General features: G+C 41.1%; 2 protein-coding genes across 4 annotated transcripts; one reads left to right on the top strand and one right to left on the bottom strand.

Moving 5' to 3' along the window:
- The first annotated feature begins 494 nt into the window (after positions 1–494).
- PROZ (protein Z, vitamin K dependent plasma glycoprotein) lies at positions 495–11,995 on the top strand. The gene is made up of 8 exons (XM_062575466.1): positions 495–564; positions 1,453–1,616; positions 2,872–2,896; positions 6,976–7,089; positions 9,217–9,348; positions 10,596–10,687; positions 10,787–10,910; positions 11,484–11,995. The coding sequence occupies exons 1-8, from the start codon at positions 495–497 to the stop codon at positions 11,993–11,995; spliced, it is 1,233 nt and encodes a 410-aa protein (XP_062431450.1).
- Positions 11,996–12,581: 586 nt separating this feature from the next.
- On the bottom strand, positions 12,582–25,862 carry PCID2 (PCI domain containing 2). 3 transcript variants are annotated; one of them, XM_062601678.1, is made up of 15 exons: positions 25,761–25,862; positions 25,341–25,428; positions 23,875–23,964; positions 23,236–23,309; positions 22,420–22,485; positions 21,836–21,877; positions 21,268–21,322; positions 19,471–19,574; positions 18,675–18,750; positions 18,408–18,549; positions 17,303–17,403; positions 15,155–15,228; positions 14,851–14,976; positions 14,536–14,659; positions 12,582–13,515 (listed from the first exon to the last, which is right to left on the bottom strand). In XM_062601678.1, exons 2-15 carry the CDS (start codon positions 25,374–25,376, stop codon positions 13,426–13,428), a joined length of 1,200 nt encoding a protein of 399 aa, XP_062457662.1. In that variant the 5' UTR covers positions 25,377–25,428; positions 25,761–25,862; the 3' UTR covers positions 12,582–13,425. The 3 variants fall into 3 exon arrangements, with proteins under 3 accessions (XP_062457662.1, XP_062457663.1, XP_062457664.1); XM_062601679.1 differs by lacking the exon at positions 25,341–25,428 and having other exon boundaries at positions 25,761–25,834; XM_062601680.1 differs by lacking the exons at positions 19,471–19,574; positions 21,836–21,877; positions 22,420–22,485; ... (2 more) ...; positions 25,341–25,428; positions 25,761–25,862 and having other exon boundaries at positions 21,268–21,290.
- Positions 25,863–27,016: the final 1,154 nt, after the last annotated feature.

Raw genomic sequence — 27,016 nt, 5'->3', positions numbered from 1 at the left:
TACAGAGGCGTGTTTTTGCACTGGGTGCGGCGAAGCGCTGGGGCTATGCTGACATCAAGCGGCGCTGCATCCTCCCCGCGGGCTCGCCGGATCCGCTTTCACCGACCGACGGCCCTCGGGGATTCACCCGGGAACGGGGCAGCTCCATTAGTTAGTCCTGCAGGCAAAATTCGGCGCTTGGTCACTTCATCGCGGCCCCGGCAGCCGGTGGGATTTGACCAGGAGGTTCTGGGCTGCTCCAAAAGGCCTGGGGATGGGAGGAAAAACACAAACCGTGGCCTTTCCCGGCAGTGGAGCCGGCGGTTTTATTTCCGGCGCTGGCGGGTGTTGACCCTGAGGCCAGGCTTGGCCCTGGGGCAGGAGATGGGGGCGGGGGGAATTTGTCCTCCCAGGAGCAGCTGGACTTTACCCGTGGACGTCGTTTGGGGCCACTTCCCACAAGAGCTGCGGGAAGGCAGGCAGGCGAGCAGCCGCCGCCGCAGCCGGGGCTGGCAATGGCAAGGTGCGCCGGGACGGTGCTGGGGCTCCTCTCTGTCCTTCCTTTGCTACAGGCAGAGCAGACAGGTACGGCCTTTGCTTCGCCGCCGCTTTGCGCCGCGCTCCTCCTCCGAAACACAGGCGCAACCCCGTACCTCGCAGCACGGGGAGCTCTGCCGCGCAAGGTGGCACCAGCGAAAAGCGTCTCTTTATTACATTTCTATATCTATCTTCCTTATCTTTATTACATTTCTCCTGCTTTTTCATGCACCTAAGTTAAAAACTACAGTCAGTTACGGAGGCAATATCGTCTGGAAATACTGTCATCTCCATGAGGGCGGTATTTGGTCTTTGCTTACCATTCCTAAAGAGTCCCCCAAATATTGAAAAAAAAAACCCATTGCTTCATATTTGTAGTTGTCGCTGAAATGAAAAGCATCTTCCTAAAGAGGCTGAGGAGCATGCTTTGTGTGGTTTGCAGAAATACACATTTCTGCATCAGTCTTCCATGATTTGCCGAAAGTGAGGAGGAACTGAGCAAGCAAGAAAGAAAAAGCAAGTGACCACTTAAGAAAGTCAGAATGGTGGTACCAAAAAAAAAAAAAGTGCACTGCCAGTTATGCCAGATACAGCAGGTCCTATCCTGCGCAGGATGCTGGGCAAGCACAGCGCCTGGAGCTGCGACAAATTTCCCTCTGCTTAGGAGCAAGTCAGGGAGTCACAAAAAGAAAGGAAGGAGAAAAAAAAAAAAAAAAAAAAAAGTACAACAGCTCCATGACTCCTCAGCCTAGTTTGGGCTAAGAAAGTAGAGCTCTTCTAGTATATATATTTAACACTGCTACAACACTGAATTAGCCAAAGGACTTCTCTTCATGATTAAAATTGGCTGCTTACTAAAATCTTTAGGAAAAAAAGTGAAAGTAGATAGGGAAACTGATATAAGTACTTATGTTAGCATTTTGTCATACATTTCAGTGTTTATGTCTGCTAATGATGCACACAAAGTTATCAAGAGACAGAGGCGGGCCAGTTTCCACCTTTTGGAGGAGGTCCTTCAGGGCAGCTTGGAAAGAGAGTGCCTTGAGGAAAGATGCACGCATGAAGAAGCAAGAGAAGTATTTGAAAATGATGAAATGCTTGTAAGTATTTAAATTTTTTTTGTGTGCATCCCTAGAATTCCTATTTTGTTTTGTTTTGTTTTGTTTCTAACTATCAAATTCATGCTGAAATCCCCATGGCTTGTTTCTTTTGTTTGGACTTCTCTCCACGTGAAATCGTTGAGCTCGGCACTTCAGCAGGTAGAAAGTAGACGTTTGCAGTGGTTAAGAAGGAAAGGTAGAAGTCCGCTCTGACGTGTTGACAGTCCCCTCCTGAAAAACGATGTGTCCCGTGGCTTATGTTGGGAAAGTCTATGGCTGTCGTCACATCCTGATCACTCACAGACATGTGGCTTCAGTATCCCTTAGGGACCAGGAGGGGCAAAGGGATGCTGGGCTGCAACGCCCCAGCACGCAGCAGGACATACGTACACAGAAGAGGAGCTGGGTCTCCCGCTCCGCGGCCGCACGTCTCCTTGTGCAATGGCCCTTCTGAAATGCACGGCTGGGTGCTGGGCTCCTAGCGGGAATCTTGCTAGAGACTGTGTTTGCAGGGACCGATGAAGAAACAGCCAGCAGGCTGCCCAAGGGTAGCTGGCCGAGGCCGGGGGGGGAGGGTTGGGGCCACTGGGAAAGCAGCGGGAGGGAAGAGGGGGGCAAGTGAAGCTTATGAACAGTGTAAATCACTGCAGCTCCACTCTGTGCTATCCCCTCTGCCACCAGCAGCACCTTCTGGTGGACAAGCAACAGCGTAAAGGGATGAAGGAGAAGGAGCCCTGGCTGCACTCACTGGAAGCGGAGATGCATATCATTGGCCACATCCTGCTATATATATATGTATATTTTTAATAGTGCCTGTTCTTCTGGCAATTCACCCTGAAATATACTGTTGCGCACACATGCATGAATACTTTCCTAGGGTTGTGTGGTCAAAAAGGATTGTGCCCTGTCCCCAGGACACCACCAAACCCACCCTCCAGCTTCCTACCCGTGGGGCCAAGCAAGGTTGTGGTCACTTCCTCAGCCAGGCAGATAACTGCTGGCCAGTTTTCCCAGAAAAAACATATTGCTACAGGGTTTAGCCTTTCCTCTCTTGCCTGTGAAGGGGTTTTATCCTCTTTAATAACTTCTCAGCAAACAATAAAATAAGCAGGATTCAAAATCCTGCCGCTGTGTAGTCGTGCAAATGTCAGACTGCAGTATGCATTCTCTGACATAATGTTTTTTGTTTTACCAGAATATTTGTGGAAAAATATATTATTTGAGAATTGAAATATGTTTTCTCCTTTTTTTTCAGAAAATGTTTTGGGATGCCTATTATGGTAAGCAGGCCTCTTGATTTCTCCTTCTTAACAGTGTCATGCTGTGAACATCCTGACTGGGTCTGGTGCTGGTTTTTGTGCAGGACTGTAGCAGTTTACGCTACAAGAAATACCCAACTGCTGCTTGTCATGTCCCTAGTAAAGCAGGAGGAAAAGAAGTGATGTGAGATGATTTAAAAAGTCATAGCTAGGCAAGCAATGAGGAGTGCAAAGCGAACAAGTGTCGAAGGGGCTTGAGTGTTAGCGCAGTAAAGGGGCTATTTCTTTTCTTGTCCTGAAAGCTGTACTAAAACACCTGGGACCATATGACCAGCACATACATAGCTGCTTATGGCTTCACCCCATTTGCCGACACCATTCCCACAGCTCAGCCCTGTTTGCTACCTGGGCAGGGGCTCCCGCAGCGGCTGTGGTCCAGAGCAACGCTGGTAACACGAGATCTTTCACTGCATGCAAAAGGGAGATATTTGCCAACATAAATGGAGAGTTTAAGCGTTTAAGAGATGCCGGAGAAAGTGTGCTTTGCTTATATATGTAACACGACAGCATAGCTTTACCAGTAGAATTTCCCAAGTACAAGCCTACCGCTTAAACCTGAGCGAGATAAATAGGAGTTAAAAGCTCCTGGGTTGCCTGTAAAGGGTAGTAGGTAGCACTGTGTCATGCTTTGGCAGCCCCCCGAGGCAAGAAATCAATCTCTGAAGAAAACTGAGAGGCCCGTGTAACTAGACGCCTCTGGAACACTGACTTTCAGCACCAGCTCATAGTTACTAAGCTTTATTTCCTCCTTATCTGCATGCTGCATCCTAAAATCTTCTCTTATTATTAATTTCTAACTATTTTAGATAGTGCGTAAGGCAGTGGTAAAAACAGCATTTAGCAACAATTTTCTACAGAAGCTATTAAAATACTGAGTCTAGACAAACTGTTCCATAAGAAAATCCTATCTGTGATTTAAACGTTATGAAGAACCATATGAAACATATGGCTTTTGTTATGTGTTTCACTGCGTCTGTGAGGGTGGGATTATCTTCTCCTAATTTCAGTCGTCGGATGTTTATGCTAAAATAGTCATACAGGCTTCCTCTGTGGCCTCAGAGGCAGGTGACCAGCTGAGGACAGTTTATCCAACCAAGCTTAGTCACAGCCAGGATGCACTGTTTTCTACCGGTGCCTAGCTCTCTTTTAATATATGTGTTAAACCACTTAGAACCAGGACTCTAAAACCAAATCTCCCAATGGAAGAAGCTGACATGGTATAACGAAAAATGTATTTTTCTCTAGAGCTGGGTTTCCAGGAAAACATGCTTAACATGAAGCCTTTGCTCCATTTTCAAAGTAATGAATGTATAATCACTATCTTGTAATAGTGGACAAGGACCATTACTGGAATGAGGAAACCTGTATCACACCTTGAACTACTTTGTATCTGTTCCACAATAGAACTGTACCTGAAACTGTCTCAGACTCTCTGTCCTTGTTCCTATCTATCCTTGCTGCTAGGAACAGATTTTTTCATGTTCAGCTATAGCTTCCCTGTTGCAATTAAAACCTGCTGTGGCCTGTCCTCTTTCTCCAGAAAATCAGTGTCCATTTCCTTCTTTGTATTATCCCTGCAAAGGTTTTGAAGACTGTTGTCATTTGCCTCCCCAATTCCCCCCCCAACTAAACAAACCTATTTCTTTCATCCTGTCCTTCAGAGCCACATTTTCTAGACCTCTGATCATACTCGTTGCTTTCTGGCTTTATTCCAGCATACGTGGGGTAAATCTGTATTGTGAATAAAAGATGGCTGGAGAGACAGGTTTGGCATCAGCACTGCCTGCTTGTTGGCTCACCTTTTGGCTTGATTTTGTACTGCTCCAAGTCGGTCTCTTCAAGGCAAAGCTGACGTAGCGCATCTAGCTCCAGTGTGGATATAAACAGTCAGAGCACTTGGCCTGAGGCTAGACTTGTCCTTGGCCTCTTTTATTTAAAAGTATGGACTTAGCCATTGGTAACTGCTCTTTGAACATCATTTTCAAAACCGTTTTGTGCATGCCTCACAGTAGTTTGTGTTTTCCTGCTTGGCTTGTGACAGTATCATATAAAACGTATCTGTGCAATGCCTCTCCATTAGGTCTATAATCCTGTAATAGAATTAGATGTAACTGGCTTGGATTGTTTGATCTTGACAAGCAGATGTTGGGATTTACTTACACCTTGGTGTTTTTCTGGGTACTAACAAATAGTTTAATCGTTCCACTAGCTTCCCAGTAATTGAAATGAGGCTGAATGCTACAATTCCTTGAATCTTTGCTTTTTCTCCATTAATAAAGATAGGCATTATGTTTCCTTTTTTCCCAGTCTTATGGAACCTCACCTGATCCCAGAAATTTCCAAGACTTCCTTACCTGTATTCGAGTATGCATTTCAAAGGGTTGAAATCATCTAACTTGCTAGAGGTAGTGGACCCCATCCTTCCCTAGTTCCAGCTTCCCAATGACTGCTGCTGGAGTTTTTCATGCCTCAGAGCTACCTATCCAGCTGCATTGATGAGCCCCCTGTGCCACCCCAAAGCACTCCTGTCAGAAATAAAGAGTGCTGGGGTGTGCTGCTGGTGGTAACTGCTCCAAGCCAGTATTTTAGCACAGCTAAAGCTAAAAGATGCACATGCACTAATCCAAGCTGATTTTTTTCTTGGTATCAGCCAGAGTTTTCATCTTCCTGTCCCTGATGTTAACTTTAGTATCCCTCTGACTGGAATTAACCTCTCTGAAAAAGACTCAAGTTTTAGAAAGGTTGGAGTTCATGTCCCAGGTTAAGCTTTTCTGGCTTGCTCCCAGACAGTTAACGTCTACGATAAGTCACTGTTATTTGGAGAACATTTCCAAACTGTTTTGGAGTCCTTCCAGTGGCCCACTATCGGGAAGCTGGTAGCTCAGCCTGTACTTCATCTGCAACAATAAGTTCTCTGGCTTTCAGCTTTGTAATATTTGTACGGATGTGTAAAAGATAGATCTCCTCCAAGTTTGTTGCTGTTCACTGTGTAATTTTGATGCCAGGTTTTTGCCCAGCGCATATAAATCTACTCTATGGCAGTTGAAATGCTGGTCTCATTAAATTTTTGAAAAGTGAGTGAAGTGTAAGGCATGGCTAAACCTCAGCTTTAGCATTTTCGATACTTTGTTGAAGGTGAGCTGAAAAGGGTTTCTTTGAACTTTTGCCATGTGCCATCAGTGCTATTTTCTTGACAGGGAAAATCTGTACCAGGGTTAGGTTGTTTGTTTTCATTTGAAACACTGGAGAATTCAAGATGTGGTAATTACATTAATTTAACTGAAATGTATATTCTAAATGTCAAGATGAAATCGCAAGATAACAGAGGAAATAAGTAAACAAAAATTTAGTGACACTCAGGACTCTTTTTGACAGAACATCAAGGTTCTAGCTAATTTTTTTACATGCAAGGAAAGCCCGTGTTTTTCAGAAAATAAAGACATTTTTGTTGGAAACCAGCTCCCAGAATGCTCACCTTTCCAGACAGGCTTGCAAGTTGGGTTGTTTGTAATCTCTTGCCCCGTGACTCAGTACTCGTGAATGGGCCAGGCTCCAGGCTGCATTGCATACAGCTGAAAATAGTCATTGCTAGACAGAAGGCTGATTGCTGTGATGGCTTGTGTTCTGCTTCTACTCTTTTGGGAACTAGTATCATCTGATACAATGACTGTTTCAAATTCTGACTGCAATGGATCAGGAGGTTAAGGCAGGAAGAGAAGGGGGCCTGCACACATCAGATCTGTCCCAGAAGCAGAGCAGCATCTTTCAGAATCACCTTTGGCCTTTGTGCACTTCCCGGCTTCCCTGCTAAGAGTTGCCAAAGCATATTTGAAAACAGAGACTTGGGCAAAAATTGCTCACAAGGCAAAATTCAGTGAGATGTAACACACTTCCTTCCTCCTCTCTTTTTTTTTTTTTTTTTTTTTTTGGAGCAACATTTTTCCTAATGGTTTTTCATGCTGGGAAGTGTGCTGTGTAATTCACACAAGTGGTAGTTACTGCTGACAGTAATTCAGCCCTCTCCTGTGGCATTTCTTCAGATGGCAAGAGGTGCTCCTCAAACCCATGCCAGCACAACGGCGTATGTGAAGACAACATTCGCAGTTACACGTGTACCTGTGCAGACGGTTACGAGGGAGAGAACTGTGCTTTTGGTAAGGCATCATCCCCTCTTCCAAGATGCTGAATCTCCTTCTATTGTACGGGATACTCTGGAAACCATATTCATCTATTAAAACCAACTATTAGTTTTAAGATAAAATATGTAATTCTTGGCAGGGCAGAGGTGATGTGTCTTGAAAGTCCCTCAGCAAATCTGCTGTAATGTTATAACATCTTGAGGTTGCATTGACTTTGTCCGCTCACCCTGCTTTCTTTTGGGGTCCTAGCAAGAGGATTGAAGTCACTATTGTTGTTTGGCTAAAAAGGCCACTAGAGGAGAGTAATACTGCTGGGCCTCCTTGGCTGCTTATCCTGTAAAGATGAACAGAGGTGTGCTAGCTACCTCCAGCCCATGGTCCTGGATGCTAAATTGCATATAGAACTCAAACTACCTTTCCGGTATGACTTCCTAGTTACGTAGCTGCCTCCAAGATTATACAGGCATACAAAACAATCTCTCGTGAGATAAGGGCACAATCATGTGCTAAACCCCTCTTTTATCATCTCAATAATATAAAATATTTTAGTCTAAGGATAGTGTAATCATATCTGATTGCATTCTAATTCTCAAACTGAATACAGTAAAAATGATGTTTATTGGGAACTTACTATTCAAACAACTACTTCTAATCTTTTGCTCATGGAAAAAGATATTAACTTCTGTCTTTCTTTTCTGGTATTTTTTGAGCCTGTAGCCTCCTAATCTTATCATAACTAAACCCAAGTTAACCTAAGTATCTTGTAATATTTACATATACAAAACTACAATTCATAATCTTACCCTATTCTATGTATAATGGTTATTACATATTATTTCCTGTATTATCTAGTACTAACTACTATACGTAGGCCTATTAGAAGTGTTAAAACTAAATGGTAGATTTACAAAATACAAGGCTCTCTATATACAATACAATACATATATATAACACAAGGTTTAAGACGGAGGATACAAAACAAACTAACCCAAAGCCACAGCCCTTTTTTTCTTTAGTCATCTCTTGTGTTGGAATTAAAAATTCCTTTTCATTCTTACATCCAGTTTACCTAGAAAACATACATCAAATTTTGCCAGAGCAACAAAAGGGTAAAATCTGCTTAGATCTACCCAAACCATTGTAAGTAGAAGCATAGTAGGTCTAAAACAAAACAGGTACATTCTGGCACTTAAAACACACTGGGACAAATGCAGAAACATAATATCTGACAGGTTTTTCTTTCTAGCACTTACAACAATATTTCTGCCTGCCTGGAGGTCCCTGGGGATGGGGGATGCCCTGGCTGCTGTCAGGCAGTGTCATTTTCTGCATGTGGTGTGACTGGACAGGTACAGACCAGCTTGGGGAGCACAGAAGATAACACACCTTGGACTAGTGAAGGGAACCAGGTCTGTTCATCGTGAGCCCGAGCACACCACTTTAAACCATTTTTTGCTACTTCTCCATCTGCAGGCTAGACACCACCAAATGGCCATTCTTCCTGCTGCTTCGGGCAGAAGCTTAAGCGTTTGCTCAGCTATGAAAAGTTAGAGTGACTGATCATGTTTCAAAAGTGACGGATACAATAATTACCCTTATTAATGGCAGCTGTTAATTTTAATTTTCTTAGCATAACATGAGAAATAAGGGCTACACATCTGCCTTCACTGAAAAGCAGACAGCTTTATCTTTTATATATATAAAAAAAAAAGAAAAAAAAGAAAAGCAATACCTGCCTTCTTAAAATGTGCAACAGCTCTCCCTCAAGTGCAGCTCTTGGTGCTTTGTTTAAATGAGTACAAAGAAACCTCCGGCATCTTTCAACAGGGAAGGCCTAGTTGACCCTTGGCTACTAACATTCTCCAAAACTCAGAGATGCAAACAGTCTGGTCCAGAGACACACTGGGTAAGCAATTTGCAATGAGTCTGTGGAAATTGCAAAGACTCAGCTGTCTTCAATTTCCACCCAACAAGGGGAGAAACAATGTGGTGCAAAGTACTACCACAACAAGTCAAAGAGTCCCTATCCACCCCCAAACAGAGCGAGTAAACATTAAACGCTTAGTAAAGAAGAGTCGAACTATGCAAGAGAACTCCAGCTGAATTGTTCCCAATGCTTTGTTTCTTGCTTGTTCTGTTTAGCTAAAAATGAATGTCGACACCAAGCAAAAGAAGGATGTCAGCATTTCTGCTACCCAGGAACTACATCATACCATTGCTCCTGTGCTGATGGCTATAAGCTCGGGGAGGATAAAAAACAATGCATTGCATTAGGTAGGTGTGGGCATGGAATTACAAAGGGCACATGCTCAGTACTTGGGTAGGCAGGTAATGAATCAGAAATCCAGATGCAATTCAGCCTGCTTGGAGAATCAAACTACGAGAATCTCATTGACCTTCTAGACGGGGCAGGAAAAGGTGGAATCTAAAGCCACCAGCAAAGATGACTGAGCAGCGGTGAAAGAAACAGTATTTGGTCTGAACATCTAAATGTGGGTCCACAGAGAGCACTTGCATCATCTTATGTATCACTCACTGGGCCAGGTTTTCCACTCTACTTCCACTATCAGTAAAGAGCAACTCCACTGAAGATTCATCATCTGTTTGGGAAAGAAAGCTCATTCCCAATTGATTCAGATTAGGCAGCATTTGCTGCCATGTTTAATTAAGGTGGCAGCCCTTTTAATTTTTTCAGACTCATACTAAGTCCTTTTACAATCTAGTTCTGCTGTAAAAACATGGTAGCATACTTAGGCCCTGTCCACATTAGCAAATAAGTGCAGCACAACAAGGCAGCTGTAGAGCAATATTTTTGGTGATGAAGATCTGATGTCTGCACTGAATGTGCATTTCAAGCGGGTTTACTTTACTTTACTGGGTTTTACTACCAGCTCTAGTTTGGTGTTATGGACTAAGCCTGAGATGAGTGAGAGTGCATTAAGAGTGCTCCTGGAGTACATCTTCTGGTTCAGCTTCATCTGAAAAAACCCAGTTTTTGTGACTCAAGATCATGCCAAAAGGTGAACAGGAAGTGTGATTAGTGCAGATAATTAGATCTGCTTCAAAAGCATGTCCCCAGTCTGAACTGGAATACAAAGGTACACGCACCCCCCAGGCTGACACCTGTGAAAGGGAAACCCCGAGCTTCTTTCGTCCACAACAGGCTACAACTTTTAGGTGTTCAGAGGGATTCTGGTACAGAATACAAAGATGATAAAGCAACCAGTGCTGACTGCTGGCTGGGAAGGAAACCTCAATTCATTGGTACAGACACAACAAAATCTAGTTACCCCAAGCCTAACACAATGCCCCAAACCACTCAGCACCATCAGTAAGCTATTAAACCACAGAAGCCAAGCAAATTATTCTGATTTTCATCAGCCGAGAAAGTTGCACTTCCTCTCTTTCCTGGTGCAAAAATTCAACCCTAGAGCCAGTGTGCAAGCAATAAAATACTGGCACACAACGATCGTCTTGAAATGGTACAGCATGAAGTTTTGACATTCTTATTCTTGTGCTAGATCAGTGTGCATGTGGCACAATTCAAGACACTAATAATCTGATGAAGATAAGTGAAACCAGGAAGAAACATGACAAAGGATTTCCTTGGCAGGTATTTCTGGCAGTTCATGAAACCTATCAATATACCTCACATAGTGAACAGCACTGTCCACTGTCCTTTTTTTTTTTTTTTCCCTTCTTTTTCCCTGAGGTCCTGTTGCTAAATTCAGATGGGAAGGGCTTCTGTGGAGGAGTGCTACTGAAAAGTAACTTTGTACTGACAACAGCAGAGTGTGCCCTTCTGCACAGCAATTTTAAAATCAGGATTGGTGCTGGTAGGTGATCAAACCTATTTTCTCTTTTCGCAGTATATTTTAGTATTAGCAACCTAATTTTAAAAAGAGTTTACTAAAAATTCTGCTGCCTAAAAATATTACTATGCAACAAAACTTATCTCATTTAGGCATCTCAGTTCAGTATCTTGAAGTAGAAGCATAGGTGTCCTACACTCCCACTACAGGCCAAGGACAGAGAGAAACAACTCTAGATGGCAATTCAGAACTGCAGTGGGTTGACGCTCCAATGGACAACCTAAAAATAGGCAAAAAACAGGTGGATTTAGAGGTGTTCCTTTTTCCAAGGAAAAAGGATACTGTTTCACACCAAAACTCACTGCTACCGTTTGGTATTCATACTTCCACTCTGAAATTATGCATGCTTCTACACTGCCAAGATATCATTCCTAATTTACTTTTATTGTAGTTGATTATTCTAACAAAAACACCTTTAGCTTCTCTATTGCACACATTTCCTAGTACCAATAAGCAGTTGTTATCAAATCTGCATGCAGTTTTCAAGGCTTCTGATAAATTATTCCTGACAGCAGTGAACGTATTATTGCTTCACAGGGCATAATGGAACAAACGGAACAGAGAAAATAATGCAAGTTAATAAGAAATACATACACATCCGGTATGATGAAGACACTGGCGAGAATAATGTTGCACTACTACAACTCCAAGAACACATTGAGTGCAACAGACACCAACGTCCTGTATGCCTGCCTGAAAGAGACTTTGCAGAACACATTTTGATTCCAAAACTGGTCGGTACAGTCAGTGGATGGAAAATGGACAGTGACGAACACAGAGCTGAAGAGTTGCAGGTTTCATACCTTCCTGCTGAAGACTGCAAACAAATACTCAACACAAGCCTCACAAACAGACAATTTTGTGGGCACCACCAGGAGCCCTTAGACAAGCGACTGGCTGGAGGAGGCTTCATTGCCACTGAGTACAAGGGCACTTGGTTTTTGACAGGTATTCTGGGATCTTGGCCGCTAGAAAGCAGTAACTGGGAGACATTTCTATTCACCAATACTGCAAGGTATATAATATGGTTTAAACAAAAAATGAAATAAGATACAAACACAACCAACCCTCCAGCACGAAACTCCTCCTGATGGCTGCAAGGAACATTTGGATGCAGCTTGTAGATCAGTTTGACTGATTTCCATGCAGCAATGGAAATTGCAATAATACTGTAAATATTTAACTCCAACTCATACAAAAAAAAAAAAGCTCAAGTTTGTCTTTCCTTCCTCTGTTGACACACAGTACTGTGAAAATCATGATGCGGTAAACCTACTTTACTAGAAAAACAACTAAACTCTTAGTTTCCTATTAGTGTTCATCCTCAAAAGTTTTGACAGTTTTCTGGACTTTTAAGTGTTTCTAGAAGAGGAAATAAGTCATTGTAATCTGCATTACCCTAACATCTGTTTCCACATATCCATATTTTTATTTCAGCACCTGTACAAATAATATTTAAGGCCAGGGGAACTCCAAGCCTTTAAACACCTATGTTGATGTGGGACTTGACCCTTCTATCACACAGAAATACTTCTTTCATACACAGTGGCTGTATGTTCCCTTAGAATCATGTGCACTTCAGTTAGTTGGACAAGTAGTAAGGAATTAAGACCTAAGTAAAGCCGGAACTCCATAGAGGGGGAAAACAAACATTTGTTTTATTTTGTTAAAAACAAATAAACAAGACACCATCATCATGGGAAAAGTTAAGTTGTACAAAAAAAAAAAGCACGAACACACACTTGAAATAATAGAGCCAGTGGAACAGATACTTAAAAATCATGGACCCAGTGGCAATCTCTTCCCCAGAAAGAGAATAAAATGGTGTAGAGATAAACTACTTAGCTATGTCATTTTTCATCATGATGAAAACTAAACAAAATGTTACAGGAATTACAGAAAAGAAAAAAGAAAATTCATTTCTGAGCACCTCCAGACAAACATCTGACATTTACTTAAACTTGCAAGTTTCACTGGCACAGTAAAGCTGTGTCAAGCACAACATCTCCACTTTTTAGTGAAGGCCTGAAGAGAATATTCAATATCAGCAAGTATTCAATACCATTATTGAAGAAATTAAAAACAAAAACCATGAACAAACCCATCATTTCCACTCTGAAGACTGGATTAACATAAGTACCAGAGGATGATACTTCTCTTTTCAGAAAGATAAATGTAGAAATAGTAACATAAAGTATTTTTATAAAGCTTTCAAGTATTTTAGAAGGAATTTGTAATGCTCTGCTTTAATTTCCTGGTGAGATACTTTTTATGATCTAGAAAGCCCATGGAAACCATCATTAAAAAGTGAGCATTTCATGCCAATGCACTTTGTTACACTGGTAACCTTGGACATTCTGGGAAAGGAGCCACAAACAGTTCTTGGTATTCCAGCACTGGACATGAACCAGGCCATTTACAGTGTTCTCTTAATGATCAGGAGCACCAGAGAAGTACTTGCCTGGATAAGATGTAATACTCAACATACTGTTGACAGTGGAGGGAACGGGTTTTGCTTACTGACCACAAGCTTTTGATGCTGATGAGATATATACCCTTTAATATGACCCTGGCAAAAAAAAGGATATTGTGTTAGAAAGGGAAGCTGGTAACTGGTAACACAGTTCCTGCGCTTCAGCTGTCCTCAAACTAAATCAAGCAAAGCTGTGAGTGTATACTCAATCATTACCGCACTTGTTATCAATTTAAAAAAAAAAAAAAAGTAATTCATACAAATCAGTCTGCTCACATGATAGGCAGAAAGTTGGAACCATAAGAATGTATGTGAACTAACACTGCGGTCAGACTGAAGGCCTATTGCCAGGGCCCTCTACTGGTCAGTTGACTATTGCCTCTTCAAGGAAATGTAGTGTTTGTAAGTATACTCTTGCTCGCTTTAAAAATACTTTAAATTAATTGTTATTCCAAATCTAATAAATTACAGATTTCTTCATTTTCAGACATGTAGGGCTTTAGCACTGCAACAGATCTTCCAGTCACTCAATTCCGTCCTCTGTTATTGTAAGAGCACACCACAATGTTTCAGAAACAGCAGCAGTTTATTTCCTGCTGCCACTACAGTGCCACTCCAAAACCTGATTTAATTAGAAACTTTTTGATGTCAAGTCTGTATCATCTGTTTATGAATAGCTGAAACTCATTTAGAACTAAATGCTGTAAGTGAAACATGAAAAAAAAATCAGGTTTTGAATTCTTCCAGCATTTAGAGTGTCAAGAGCTTCTTACTTCAAATGTAGAACAAATCCCTCTCTTGTCTCAGGTATAATTTTCCTATTTGGAAATAAATATTCTTGCACATTTAGAAAGGTTACTACTGGACTGGTAACGAAAATTTAACTGCACTCTTACCAGAATCCTGAAAACTGAGGCAGAAACTAGAGGAATTCCACATGGCAAATGAAAACATTAGCACATTGGTCTCAAGTGAATCAACCACTATACACACCCACAAGCACCTTAGACTTAGCTATATGGATCTGATATAGTTCTGTAATAAACTTTCATTCTCTCTAATAATTTTTACTGACTGCAGTTTGTAAAGAACAAAAAGTAAGAGAGCAGCACATACCATATATATAAGGTTTGCTAAAATGCACTGAACTTCATCAATATCAACATCATCCACTTGCATGAATTTCAGGGCAAACAGAAAGGCATCTAGAGATAACTGATGAGTTTTGAGTAGCAAATATCTGAAAGAAAAACAAAACAAAACAAATTTGTTATTGATGCACAATCATGTAAAAAACTCTACACAGTGAATTCAGTTTTACCAGAACTCTGGCTTCTTGGAGAGAATCAGCAAACACAGGTACTTCTATCTCAATCCTAGGTAAAAACATATTAAATCTGCTTTTGCAAAAACAGAGCTTGTTATGCTTACACTTTCTTAAAGAGATTTCTGTAGGTGATGATTTTCAGCTTCTCCAGAATAAGAAAAATTCCACATCGAATGAAGAAAGTTTCATGCTTTGTCAGAGCATCATTCAACAGGAGAAGATTGCCTTCACTACAAGTATGGAAGAAATAAAAATATGAGAAGGTCTGACCCTTCTGAGAAAAAAAACAAAACAAAACAAAACAAACTGACTTGGTAGGAATATTCTTCCCCCTCAATCATTCCAAATAAATACCTTCTATGTAACACTTTTTTGAACAAATATGATACAATAAAATAATCACCATACCTCACAGCCTTTGTTACTTCAGCAAACTGCATAAGGTCATACTTTTTTAAGAGCTGAACTGTTGGCATATGGCCCTGAAAAATAAATGGTTTCTAAGTTTTCCAGGGTAAAGACAAATGCATTTTAAATAAAATTTATAAAAATATTTGTCAGAGAAATGTCCAACTATTTTTTTTTTTGCTACAGAACAAGAGATGAATAAAAGTATTTGTAAAACATTGCCCCACCTAACACCCTGTAACACGGCTCATGATACCTACCTATACATCAGGGTTCAGAGAGTCTTTTTCTAGCTACTGGGGAACAGTTTTCAAACTTGTAAAATCAAGATCCTGTGACATGAGGCCTAGGTTGATGTAAATGGCATGCTATGATTGTATGATCTAATTTGCAAACAAAAGAACTGCTGGAATCCCAAGCACTACTAATCATACAAGCAGTGTTTCAGCACAGTTAAGTGCTAGCTCAGTCTGTACCAGATTATTTTTTCCACTATGCCTCCATATGGACATACAAATGTCCTTTCTTACAAAAAAGAAAGTTTAAATTTCAAAAAAAAAAAACGAATTCTCATTATTAGATCGGGTAAGATTTTGAATCATGTACAGTATCCAAAAGAAACTTATTTTTTTCCCCTCCCTGCACAGCAGAGATCAGGTTGCACATTGACTCGGTCAGACTTTAAATTTAGTTACCATTATCCTATGTTGCTGGTAACTCCTTTCCTGGTTGGAGGACTATCCGAGAGCAGAACTCAGCTACATGTTTACTGAGAGCTGCTAGGGGGAAAAACAACAAAAAAAAAAAAAAAGAAAGAAAAAATCCAAAACAAAAAAACCACCCCACCCAAGCTATTTTTGTATGATTTAAGGTTCATGGTAATATTTGGATCCTGATTAAAAAAGCAACCGTGAAAACAATGACCTTTACTTGGATTCTTCAGTGCCTCTTGTACACTAGAACTGCTCCGTAAGAGCCACAGTAGGTTCTAAAGGACCCACCACCTTGAGGCTCCCAGTCAAAGGTGGCAAAATTTATAGGAAGGCTATTCATTTTGCTTTGTCAACCCTACCACTGATTGAGCTGAAAACAACTAGTAAGAAAGACAATAAATAAAAATGAAAAAGAGAATCTAATTATTATACCTACTAAACTCCCCCTTTACCTATAATGGGTTTCTGTCTCTAAAAGACAGCTGCAGAGTAATAACTGAATTGACACTGCAGGGGGCTGGATACAGAGCACAGAAAGGAAATAGTCATGAAAAGGTTGGGGCAAAAGCAGAAGATGGAAACTCTCTCAAGACGATGATAAAAATATTCTCCACTGGGAGCAGAATCCCTTTGGCAATATGGCCAGGAGCAGAAAACACTCTAAAATCTTATTCTTGTCCCGTCAGTTATACTGAATTAGATTTGTGTAATCACAGTAACTGAGGAAACAAAAAAATGGCACCACAGTGGATAGGGAAGGACAGGAACAAGAAGCAGAGTAGCACTTAATTCTTTAAATAAAAAGATAAGATGATCAAATGGTACACAAGTCTTCATTGATTTGTTCTGCCATCAAAATCAAAATGCTCTACTTGACACTTATGACATGCCTCAAACAGGTAAACACACAAGATGCGATTAGAAAGCCCAAAGATGAGAGTCCTTCCTTTCCTATGGCAAAACTGCCTTAACTTCAGCAAACTACTTGCACATCCTCTTTACTCCCACCAGATGAAACAAATACAGATTTGTAGTAGTGAATCCACAAATTCCCTGGCCCATCTGTGCACAGCTGACCGCAAGGTGAGCACTCTACTACATGACATCAGTTACACTGCTAAGTTGTTCTAACTTGGAGTTGTTTGGAGAAGCACTCATTTTTATTAGATAAGTAACTTCAGGTTCTACTTTTGAGAGAGGTAGGAGAAAGATGGGGGAAAGTATTTAGGATTTTTTTCACCCCTTTTCCTACTTTGCATATAGATGACAAATCAACATTTTCTGTCTCCAGCTGTACAAAAACTGTATGTCGACTTCTATGGATCAGGCACGGACAGCCTCTGAATACCAGTAAGCAAAAAACAAAATCAAGCTGATACCCAGTATGGCCCATCTGCCCCCAAAAAAATGATTTGGGAGTGTAACATCTACTCACCAACAACATTTTTACTGGCAGCAGGTAGATCAAAATCATTCTTTTGTTTTTCTGGCTTGAGCGATGACAGTGCTCAAAGGCAAATGACAGATATTCTTCAGCTGCAGACACAAACAAGAATACTGAGTAACAAGAGTCAGCAGCAAAACTAATTAAAACTACAAGCCAAATTCTGTGCTTAATGCCATTTTTAGGCTAAGCCCATTACATTTTAAATCACGTAAGAAGCAAGTTAATCAAAATACCTTAAAAAATTACTGTAAATTTACCAGTGAATCACACCAGAGAGAGCATTACCAGAAAAATGAATCTTCTTTCAAAAAGAGGAAGAAAACATGTCAATGTCTAGGTGTCAGAGGTAACAGTTACAAATGACACCGGAATTTCCAGCTCAAGCCAGTAATGTTATTGTGGTACTACTACAGAAGAGGAGGAATCTCATGAAGCTCTAATGAAACAAAGAACATTTTCCAAACACACAAATTAGGTCCTTCAGGGGATGTAAACAGCATGTGATTGATGCACACATCTGTTGATCTGCAAAAATGTACCAGTGTGTACAGCATGAGAGTGTGAGAAGTCTATCAGTTTTTACTGAGAGAGAAAAAAAGACAAGCCTGACAACCAAAGGAAATCATTTAGGGAGTAAAACCAGCTCCAGGATCCATCTTTTCCTTTAAACTAATGGCTCATTCGGGCAGGGACTCTAACTATACAGTACAGTTTGCTGAAGGTTTCCTACATAGCATACAGCAACTTCAAGAAGAATATTGTAAAACATTTGACAAACCTAACATGCTGATGCTCATTCAGAAGATACTTATTTTATTATGCATGCTTACAGTGTATTAGGAAGACTACAGAGAACTTCACAGATACAAACATTTTAAAACTGGGCGTATACTACAATTAGAAGTATCATATAGACCAATCATCTCAGATCTGACTCAGCCTATGGGCCCTTGGATCACTTAGCATGACTTTCCTTTGCTCAGTGCAAAAACACAACTGCACCTCCTGCACAGGTTTTGAGTTAAACATGTGACATCAGCCAGATTCACACAAAGCAGTGAGAGTTCAAATCTGTCCTACTGACACACAGTACCTTGCTTAAAGTCACTGTCAAACATCGCTTTGCGTCCAACATAATATCTGTACGTAACTCTCTGTGCCATACTATATTCATCCTTCAGATTTGAGCTGTCAATTGCTCTAATTAAGGGCTTACATAGATGGAGCTTGTTGATCTGTTAAAAAAATTGCATTTTACTCAGAAGGTGTAGGCATGTAACAATCATAAAAAAGGATAAATTTGACTTAGAATATGAAATACAAAAGAAAAAAAAAAAAGCTTACCAGACTTGAATCCTACCTTGAAATAAATTTTAAATAGCTGATTCACGAGAAACAACATGCCCCACTTTTTGGAATCTTCAATGCCTGCTCGACTGTCGTAAGAAAAAAATCCACAAGTATTGAACATTGTAAGAAAATAATGACTTTGTTCTTATATTACATTCCCTCCACAGATACTTTATGGATGTTTTCAGGGTAAGAGTATGACTGAAAGTGAAGGACATGGCCAAACTTCTCGTCTTAAACCATACCAGGACTGTCAAAACAGAATGTTTGTTCCAATTCTAATCCTGAAGACAGCTCTGCTGTCTTCCTTCTCAACATGAGAGATGTCAAGCAAGACGATATTATTTGTGACTGGCAAGCTCCTTACTCCCATCTTTAACAAATATGCTACAATAACAGTTGTCTCCAATATTCAAGGTGAAAGAAAAACAGGTGGGGGGGGGGGAAGAGCATTTTCTCCACTTGGGAAGCATTAAAATTGCTAAGAGTAGAAACTGAAGAATCATCTTCATCCAGTCTAATTGCAAGGGGGCAGACAAAATTCACAACTAGTGAAGTACAAAAGGGTTAATGGTCTTTCCAGACAGACATAATCAAACCCTCCCAATAACATCTGCTAGGAATGTTAAACCTCAAGGGAGGCCTCCCTAGCTGTAGTTAATAGTGAAGACAAAACAAAGTGAGAGAAAGTGAGCCCCAAAAGTGTCCATTCTGACACAAATATAGCCTTTGTGAATGGAGAAAACTTTAAAGTTAAGAACTTAACAATTCGATAGTGCAAATTCTAGACAGGATCTGTCACTTACGTGTCACTGGCACAGACTCGAAAACAGCTCATGAGCAATTCTGCTGCTTTTTCCAACATGTCACCAACTTTGCTTTTCCCTTTCTTCACTAGTTGTTGATCTGCCTACCATTACATGGCAAAAAACAATGCGTAATTCTACATCCTGGTTCACTGGGTTGTAAACAGTTTAGTTCCTTACTACAGCATTTTGTAAAGTATTAAAATAACAGATTTGTCATGCCTGTATACCTGCTGTTCCCCAAATCCTGAGAGTACTCAAACTTACAGAAAAAAAAGTAATTTAAAAATAAATAAAATGCGTGGAGAGGCTTCTGAACACCTTGCACCCAACTTTATGCACAGGAAGACAATCAGAATTTGCAAACAGCACTTAGCACTATTAGCTTCAGCTCTATTAAGCTTAATGCAGCACTCAGACACCTAAATTCAGAATTATCTTAGAGTGATAATGCTCCAATTTAGCTATAACTCAAGTTTTCAAAGACCAAGAGTCAAGCAAAACAGCCTGTCTTTTAAATAAGAGCAAACTAAAGTGATTTAAAAAAAAGAGTAAAAGTTTTAGAATTTATGATTACGCTTCTCTCTGCGAACAGGAAGGTTAGATTTTTAAACCAAAATCCAACATTTCCAGTAGAAACACATTGCTAGAACCTGAGATGTTCAGGGAAAAAAAACCCACATATGTTGCAGATCCAAAAGAAAACAATGAGTTGGCAACATTACTCATGTAAAGTGAGAAAGATCTGAGATCTATGCACTGATTAACACAGAACTTAAACAATCAACAAGGGCGAAAAGAAACAGGGTGGGTATTTGTTATGTGCTTTCTAACAAGTTTTATCACAACATCAACTCTTGCTTTCACTTCCAGCATGTGAAACGTAAGGAAAAAAAAGGGTGGGGGGGGAAAATCATTCTTTGCTGCAGAAATCTTCATCTGCATCTTTTGAATACACTAAAGTGATTCAAATACTTCCAGCACGACAGACCCAAATACCCATTTCTTGTGCATCTCAAATATACAAATTCATCTAACCTGGCTAGAAAATCGAAACTCATGGCACAGCTGGGATGTACGTGTGTGCGTGCATGCGTGCGCATACACCCCCCTTCTCTGTGCAAGCACGTGAATGTGTTGTTTTGTGTACGCTTGGACATACTGAAGTGTTCGAGTATACCAACAATGAAAATAGGGGACACTGTCAAACTCTTAACCTAACTTGAACTCTAACTTGATCGCTTCAGGTCAAGTAACTAGGAGCAAGGTCACAAACCTGCTGCGTACTTGGGGCCATCCAGCTCTCATTAGATCCCTAAACTTCAATTCTCTAGCCTTAGAAAACTAACATAATTTTTTTTTTAAATTTGTCAGCAGTTGTACTGGCTCAATATTGGTTGCAATGAGATTAAAAGCAGTACCACACAGCTAGAAGAAGGGACAAGGAGGCAGGAAATAGAAATAATTATTTGTGCCCCCAGGCTACTCTGCAGAGACAGAAGTTAATCACCTTATATACTCTAAGCAACTGCTGTGAGGAGAGTGCCCACAGGTCCTCAGAACTTTGCTTGTTCAAGCTTCAAATAGAAGGCGGACAGACTGAGCAACCCAGTTTTTCAGAACAATTGGATAGAATTTAGTGTGACAGCAAAATTTTAGATGTACACATTTTTAAACTTGTTTAACAGTAATGAGCAAAAATCAGGCTAATGTAGTAAATGTAAAATGTTTCCATCATGCAAATTCCTAACAGATAAAAGTAATGAGGTTGTTAATGTACAGTTCAGATCTACTTACATTATTAGCAAAAATTCGAAGATCAAGAGCTACGGCGTACATAATAGGTAAAGCCCTAGAAAAATAAAATTTTGTACACTTAGTATGTGCAAACCATGCAATAAGCAAGGCATGAGAAATAGGCATTTTTTCTTGCTATTTGGTCACAAAACTAGATAAACATACAGGAATCTTTAAATAAAGATGATGTATTTTTAAAAGAACAGATCTTCAAGATCTCAGCATTTCAGAAATCTGACAATAAAGGAATAATTTATTCAGATGCCTTTTTACTGTGGCTTCATGGCAAAAAAAATCCCCCAAAACAAAAACAAATCCTACCATCTTGCCTTGAACACATTCTTCATATTTGCCTATGGCTCATTCTACATAATTACGCTTAGATGTTCAGCTTTCGTACTTCTGGACATACTTCTAATTCAAACAGGTAGCAAAAACAGTTAGGTTGCATTCAATTTATCACTGGAGATAAATAAAAACTATAGGTATAATCTTAGTTTGACTGCTGTGGAATTACAACAATGAAAGAAAGAGCCTAGTTTTGTACAGCTCTTTACAATGTACTCACCAGTTTTCTTCTTTATGTGCCTGAAATGCACGCAGGAAAGATGTATTGTATATAGGAAAATTTAAAATGCTATGAAACGAAGCATAGATTTTAAAAAACAGAAGAGCTGTATGATATAGTATATTATGTGCTCTATGAAAAGGTAGAAATGAACGAAATGGCAAGTAACGAGAAGCCAAGATGCAAAGACACAGGAAGGAAGAACAGTAAGAAACTGCCACATCCCCCCTCAGTGCTGCAGCAAAACAGTGAAAAGCATCAGTCACTGAAAGAATAGCAACTTTCTTTATCAGTACCTTCTCCTCCAGCTAAATATAAATTGGGATGTACATTAATGATTTGGGAGTCTCCTATATTCTGCGAGAAGTTAATATTCTATTTTAAAGGCAAATGTCAGTTTTCTTATTCCCACAGAAAGCTGAAAGGAGAAAAGTGTATCTGGATCTCCTTGCTTACAGATCTAAACAGCCAAAGCATGTTTGGAAGCAGAACAATTCAAAATTATAAAGGTAAGGATAACTTATTACAAAAAAAAATATAAAATTAATCTGAAAACAATGTACAGGATTTATGGGAAAGGATATTGGACAATAACTGTTTGGCATTTGTAGGCTTCTATAAAGTCATGATTTCCAACAGCATAAGTGCACCTGTCAGAAGGAACATTAGTAAATCAGAAAGTATCCTATACCTGAAGACGAACAGTTCTCCCTTTTTTGCCTTTTAATAGGTATAGAGCTTTACAATCTACTTAAAACAGAAATATTTTTTAGAAATATTTCTAACACAGCAACACAAGCATTTTAGTATGGCACTGAGTCTGACAGTTGTGGAAAACAGATCTGAGAGGAACAGGGATTTATTTTATTTCTATAATCTGTACATTATCAACTGTAACAAGCTAATGCTTATGGAAACTCTCACTGAGACTGGCATAGAAAAGAAAAGAAAAGTTCAAGACTTCTGAGAGTGAGCTAAAACATAGCATTAATACTGATTTTTTTTTTCCAATAAAAGCCTTGCAGAATTATTTGAATCTTAAAGCTGCTTAAGATTACTTTTATGACCAAAATTTCTAGCCTCCTCCACTTCTTTCTCCTCCTTATTTCACTCTGAATTCTTGTTTAACTATTAAAAAAAGAACAAAGGAAAGAGCAAGCACCAAATCCAAAGCTGTGTCAAGGGCTATATAAGATGACTGCCAGGTGCATAAACTAAGGTCTACACAAAGAGACTGAGAAGTCTCCATTTCCTGCAATTCTAGCATTGTTAATTAGAGCAGCAAATAACAAATTTTCAGATGTAAGCCCTTTAAAATAATTAAACAAACTTAACGATATGTTTCTCCATCACTACTGCATGCCTCACAAGTGAATTGTCCATTCCTGGTCCATCATTACCTTAGGTGCGCTGCAAACATTTCGTCATATGGTGGTTCCAGAACTTGCTGACACTTTTCTTCTGGAGATGGAAGCTAAGTACACAATAAATTAATGAAATATTAGAAGAACATAAATTGCATCAGAAACAGAACATCCTATGGGTATTTTGTCATGGCAGTCTTACGCCAGCAAGCCTTTCCTAGCTACCAAAACCTTGTATTAAGGCTCACATTCAGTGCAATGCAACTGCTAGCATTCATTTTGCTGACAGAACCAGACTGCAGCTAGTCTTAGACAAAAGCCTCTGAAACATATAGTGCAAGGACTGGATCCTCAGGACCAACTGATTTGATCTTGATATCCACTCCCACTGTGCCACTTCACTCACTATTGCAAATCTGGCCACAGGGAGCCTTCAAAATGCCTATCCAGAAAACAGTTCAAAGTGGAGGAAAAAATGGAGACACACAGACAGAATCCTTGAAAAAGAAAGGGGAGAAGAAACCTACAAGAGGATCCTGCTGTGGCCTATAAAGCACGTTTCTGAGGTTTTTACCTGGGAGAAAAGAACCTATATGGAGAAAAAAGAAAACGAAAGAAAACAAATGCAGAACAAATGAGGCAAAACCAGATTTTCTCAGGATAACAGATTCTTACTTGAAGCCTAGGGTTGGCAACATGTGGATGCTTAAATGATACCAATTCTGCACAAAATTGTCCATCTCTGCTGTCGATGGCTTCTTGTACCTACCCAGGAAAATAAACACATTACAAAATATAACCTAGCCACAGCCAGACAACATATTCACACATGCCTAAGGAAGCCATCTTGTTATCACTGTTCAGCCATATCAATATCTCACGTTCCCAAACATGAGTTTTTAAAAATTTAAAAATGAAAGAGTCGATATCGGTATAGTATTTTTAATACATGTGTTTCTCAAAAAGTGATCAGGTGAGGAGGTGAGATAAACACAGGTTTGTGTATATATTTGTAGAATACAACCAAATTAGGGAAGCCTAAAAGAAGTTATTTGTGTTTTGCATCTGAAGATAACAGTTACGAAATAGATTTTAAGAAGTTCTTTAAAAGACCAGTTGGACTTACAAGCATCAAATATATGTGAAGCACAAAAAAAGTCTTTGAATATTATCATTTGTGCTGCTGCTGATGGAATTTGATCCTGTCATTGATCAGAACTTGTAAATAGATATCACATGAACTTACTGTCTTATAATATAAACTAGCTGCAAAAGGTAATATTAACTCTCCTGTACTTAAACTCTTCCAGAGACTGTGTTTGTTTCCAAGTAGTTGACTTTATATTTCCCCCCTCAGTTTTGCTGCTTTCCATGCTATTTTAGTCTGTGAGTTTTCACCCTTAGTACAGCAAAGATTTTTTTTTCCTACCAAGACATAAAAATATGACAAATAAAGCATGAGAATTGTGAAAGGAACTCTAACAAACATCTGAAATTACTTTCACAGCATATATGGCATGGAGGATGGACAGGCAGGATCACTGGGACTGTTAACTGGAAAAGATGCTGACTTTTCAGAGCAGATCACTTTCCTGAGAGATCTCAGCTGCTTCATTTTCTGAGACTGAGCACCAAACAACTATTCACTTTTTCTGTCCCTCATTCGATTGACTTGATTGATCCTAATTCAAGAAAGGAATATAATAACAATGATAAGAATATGATGATTCAAAAAGAAGCAACAAGAACTGTAAGTTTGACATTGAGTGTTCAGTCCAGCTGAAGATCCTTACAATCCTGTTCCTACATCTCCATCCTCCTGCCACACACAGCATCTCTGCATTTATATTGTGTATATTTCCTAAATCCCTGCACACATGCAATCCCACCACATTAATTCTTATGGACAAATTGCTTTACTACCCATCCTATCAGTAAACATCACATTTTCCAGGAAAGTATCCTCAGCAGACAGGTGGCATACTTATCACAGCATTAAGTATATTTATTTACCACATTACACTTTCTAGATTGATCTAATCAACCGATTTCTTAAACAAGGCAATATATTTTCAGAAAAAAAAAAAAAAAGTCCTTATATTCTCATAGTGCCTCCCCCCACACAAAAAAAGCTTGCTTACTTGCTGTAAATACTGGTTTATGGTGATATGCGCCATTAAAGTAAAAGAAGAGGCAGGAGTCCCAGATTAAATGGAGCTGTATCACGTTCTGCAGACCAACAGAAATTTTAGAGAATAACGAAGTGACAGAATCTCACCTAGATCCCTTCTTTCCTCTCAAGCAACTTAGCGTGACTTTACCAAGTCATGCCAAGCTCGGCAATTGCTACTGGATTCAGGAAAAGGGACGGAGGCTCAGGGAAAGCAAAGCCGAATACGAGCGCACCCTGCGTGCTGCGCAGAGCGTGTGCGCAGGGGAAAACGAGCACCAAAGCACTGAGAAGGGAGGAAAGCCTCGGCCGCGCACGGACACACCCGCGCGGGCTGCTCTCCTGCCCGCCGCGCAGCCGGCCCCGCGCCCCAGCACACCCCCGCCGGTACCTCTGCCCCTCGCCCTTCATCCCCGGCGGCTCAGGGCGGCCCCTCCACCACGCTCTGCCCGGCCTCACCGCACGCCACCCTCGAGCCACGGAGCGACGCGACACTTCCGGCGCGCGGCGCGACACTTCCGGCAAGCCGGAGCGCCCCGGGGGGGGGCACGCCAACGGCAGCGCCCGCGCCACGTGACACCGCTCGTTCGCCTGTACAGGCGGGGGAAGGGACTGAGGGATCACGTGATCCCTCTCCCCGGACTCCTGCTGCGCTCCTCACGCCGGAACGGCGCTGCTCACTCTCCTTCCCCGCCCCCAAGGGCGAGGGGGGGCGTGGCTTGCGTCCGGCGGCCAATGGGAAGGCGCAGTGGGCGGTGCCGGGAGGGGGGGGGCCGAGCGTCAGAGATAAACCTCGTGCGTCGGCGCGTGCTGGCCGTTAGGGGGCGGAGCGTGGCGGTGTCAGCGGCCGCAGGGGCGCGCAGGGGGTGACGCGGTTGTTGCCGGCGGGGAGGTGGTGCTGAAGGATGGGGAGCTCGGGCTGTTGTTGGCCCTCTGCTCGCTCCGTCGGAGAGGGGCTCACATCCTCCCTAGGCAAGAGTCAGGCGCAGCATCACGTTCAGCGGCCGGGTCCGAGCTGCCCTGTTTGCCTGGACGCTAGCGGCAGCAAACACATTGTGTTGAGGAACTGCCATCTTCCCCAGCGGCCCCCCTAGTTTTAACACTCTTTTGCACTTTCTGGCTGTTTATGGCTGTGCTCTCCAGAATGATACTGCTGCAAGGAGTGCTGGAGGGCCTGTGCAAACATAATGTCACCAAAGTCGAGTGTTTGAGCGTTTCTGTGCCTTTCTGAAACTTTTGTGCTGCTTTTGAACGTTTTTGTACTCTTCTGAAGCTTTTGTGTTGCTTTGAGCTGTGAATGTGAGATACTTGTAAGTATAAACGCTGCTCCCACACACGCACTGTGACAGCCGCGATGTCTGTCTGCGCTCCGACTGGATTTCCGATAGCCGGTGACCAGAGCACGGATAGCGGCTCTCATCGTGGTTCCGCTGCAGCTCCTGTCCCCGGCGCGGCGGCAGCAAGCCACGAAAACGAGCTCGGAGTTAGAAACGCTCCTTATCTGAGCGTGCACCCGACTCCTTAGGAAAGCGTGATGCAGCTTCGCGCCCAGCACCGCTAAAGAAAGCCGGAGAGGGCCGAGGCCCTCGGGAAGGATCGTCCCGGCTACGGCCCAGCCCGGGCGCGGCTGCCGCCCGCAGCAAGGCG

Source organism: Rhea pennata, chromosome 1 (genome assembly GCF_028389875.1).
Source record: "Rhea pennata isolate bPtePen1 chromosome 1, bPtePen1.pri, whole genome shotgun sequence".
Lineage (NCBI taxonomy): Eukaryota > Metazoa > Chordata > Aves > Rheiformes > Rheidae > Rhea > Rhea pennata.
This window is presented reverse-complemented; position numbering and strand designations above follow the sequence as displayed.

Coding starts and splice junctions, on each gene's coding strand:
- PROZ (XM_062575466.1), top strand. CDS start 495: ATGGCAAGGTGCGCCGGGACGGTGCTGGGGCTCCTCTCTGTCCTTCCT. Junction 1,617..2,871: donor TTGAAAATGATGAAATGCTT/GTAAGTATTTAA, acceptor CTTTTTTTTCAG/AAAATGTTTTGGGATGCCTA. Junction 9,349..10,595: donor AAAACAATGCATTGCATTAG/GTAGGTGTGGGC, acceptor TTCTTGTGCTAG/ATCAGTGTGCATGTGGCACA.
- PCID2 (XM_062601678.1), bottom strand. CDS start 25,376: ATGGCGCATATCACCATAAACCAGTATTTACAGCAA. Junction 23,965..25,340: donor TAAACCAGTATTTACAGCAA/GTAAGCAAGCTT, acceptor TTTCCTGGGTAG/GTACAAGAAGCCATCGACAG. Junction 14,660..14,850: donor AGAAATCTCTTTAAGAAAGT/GTAAGCATAACA, acceptor TTTTTCTTTCAG/ATATTTGCTACTCAAAACTC.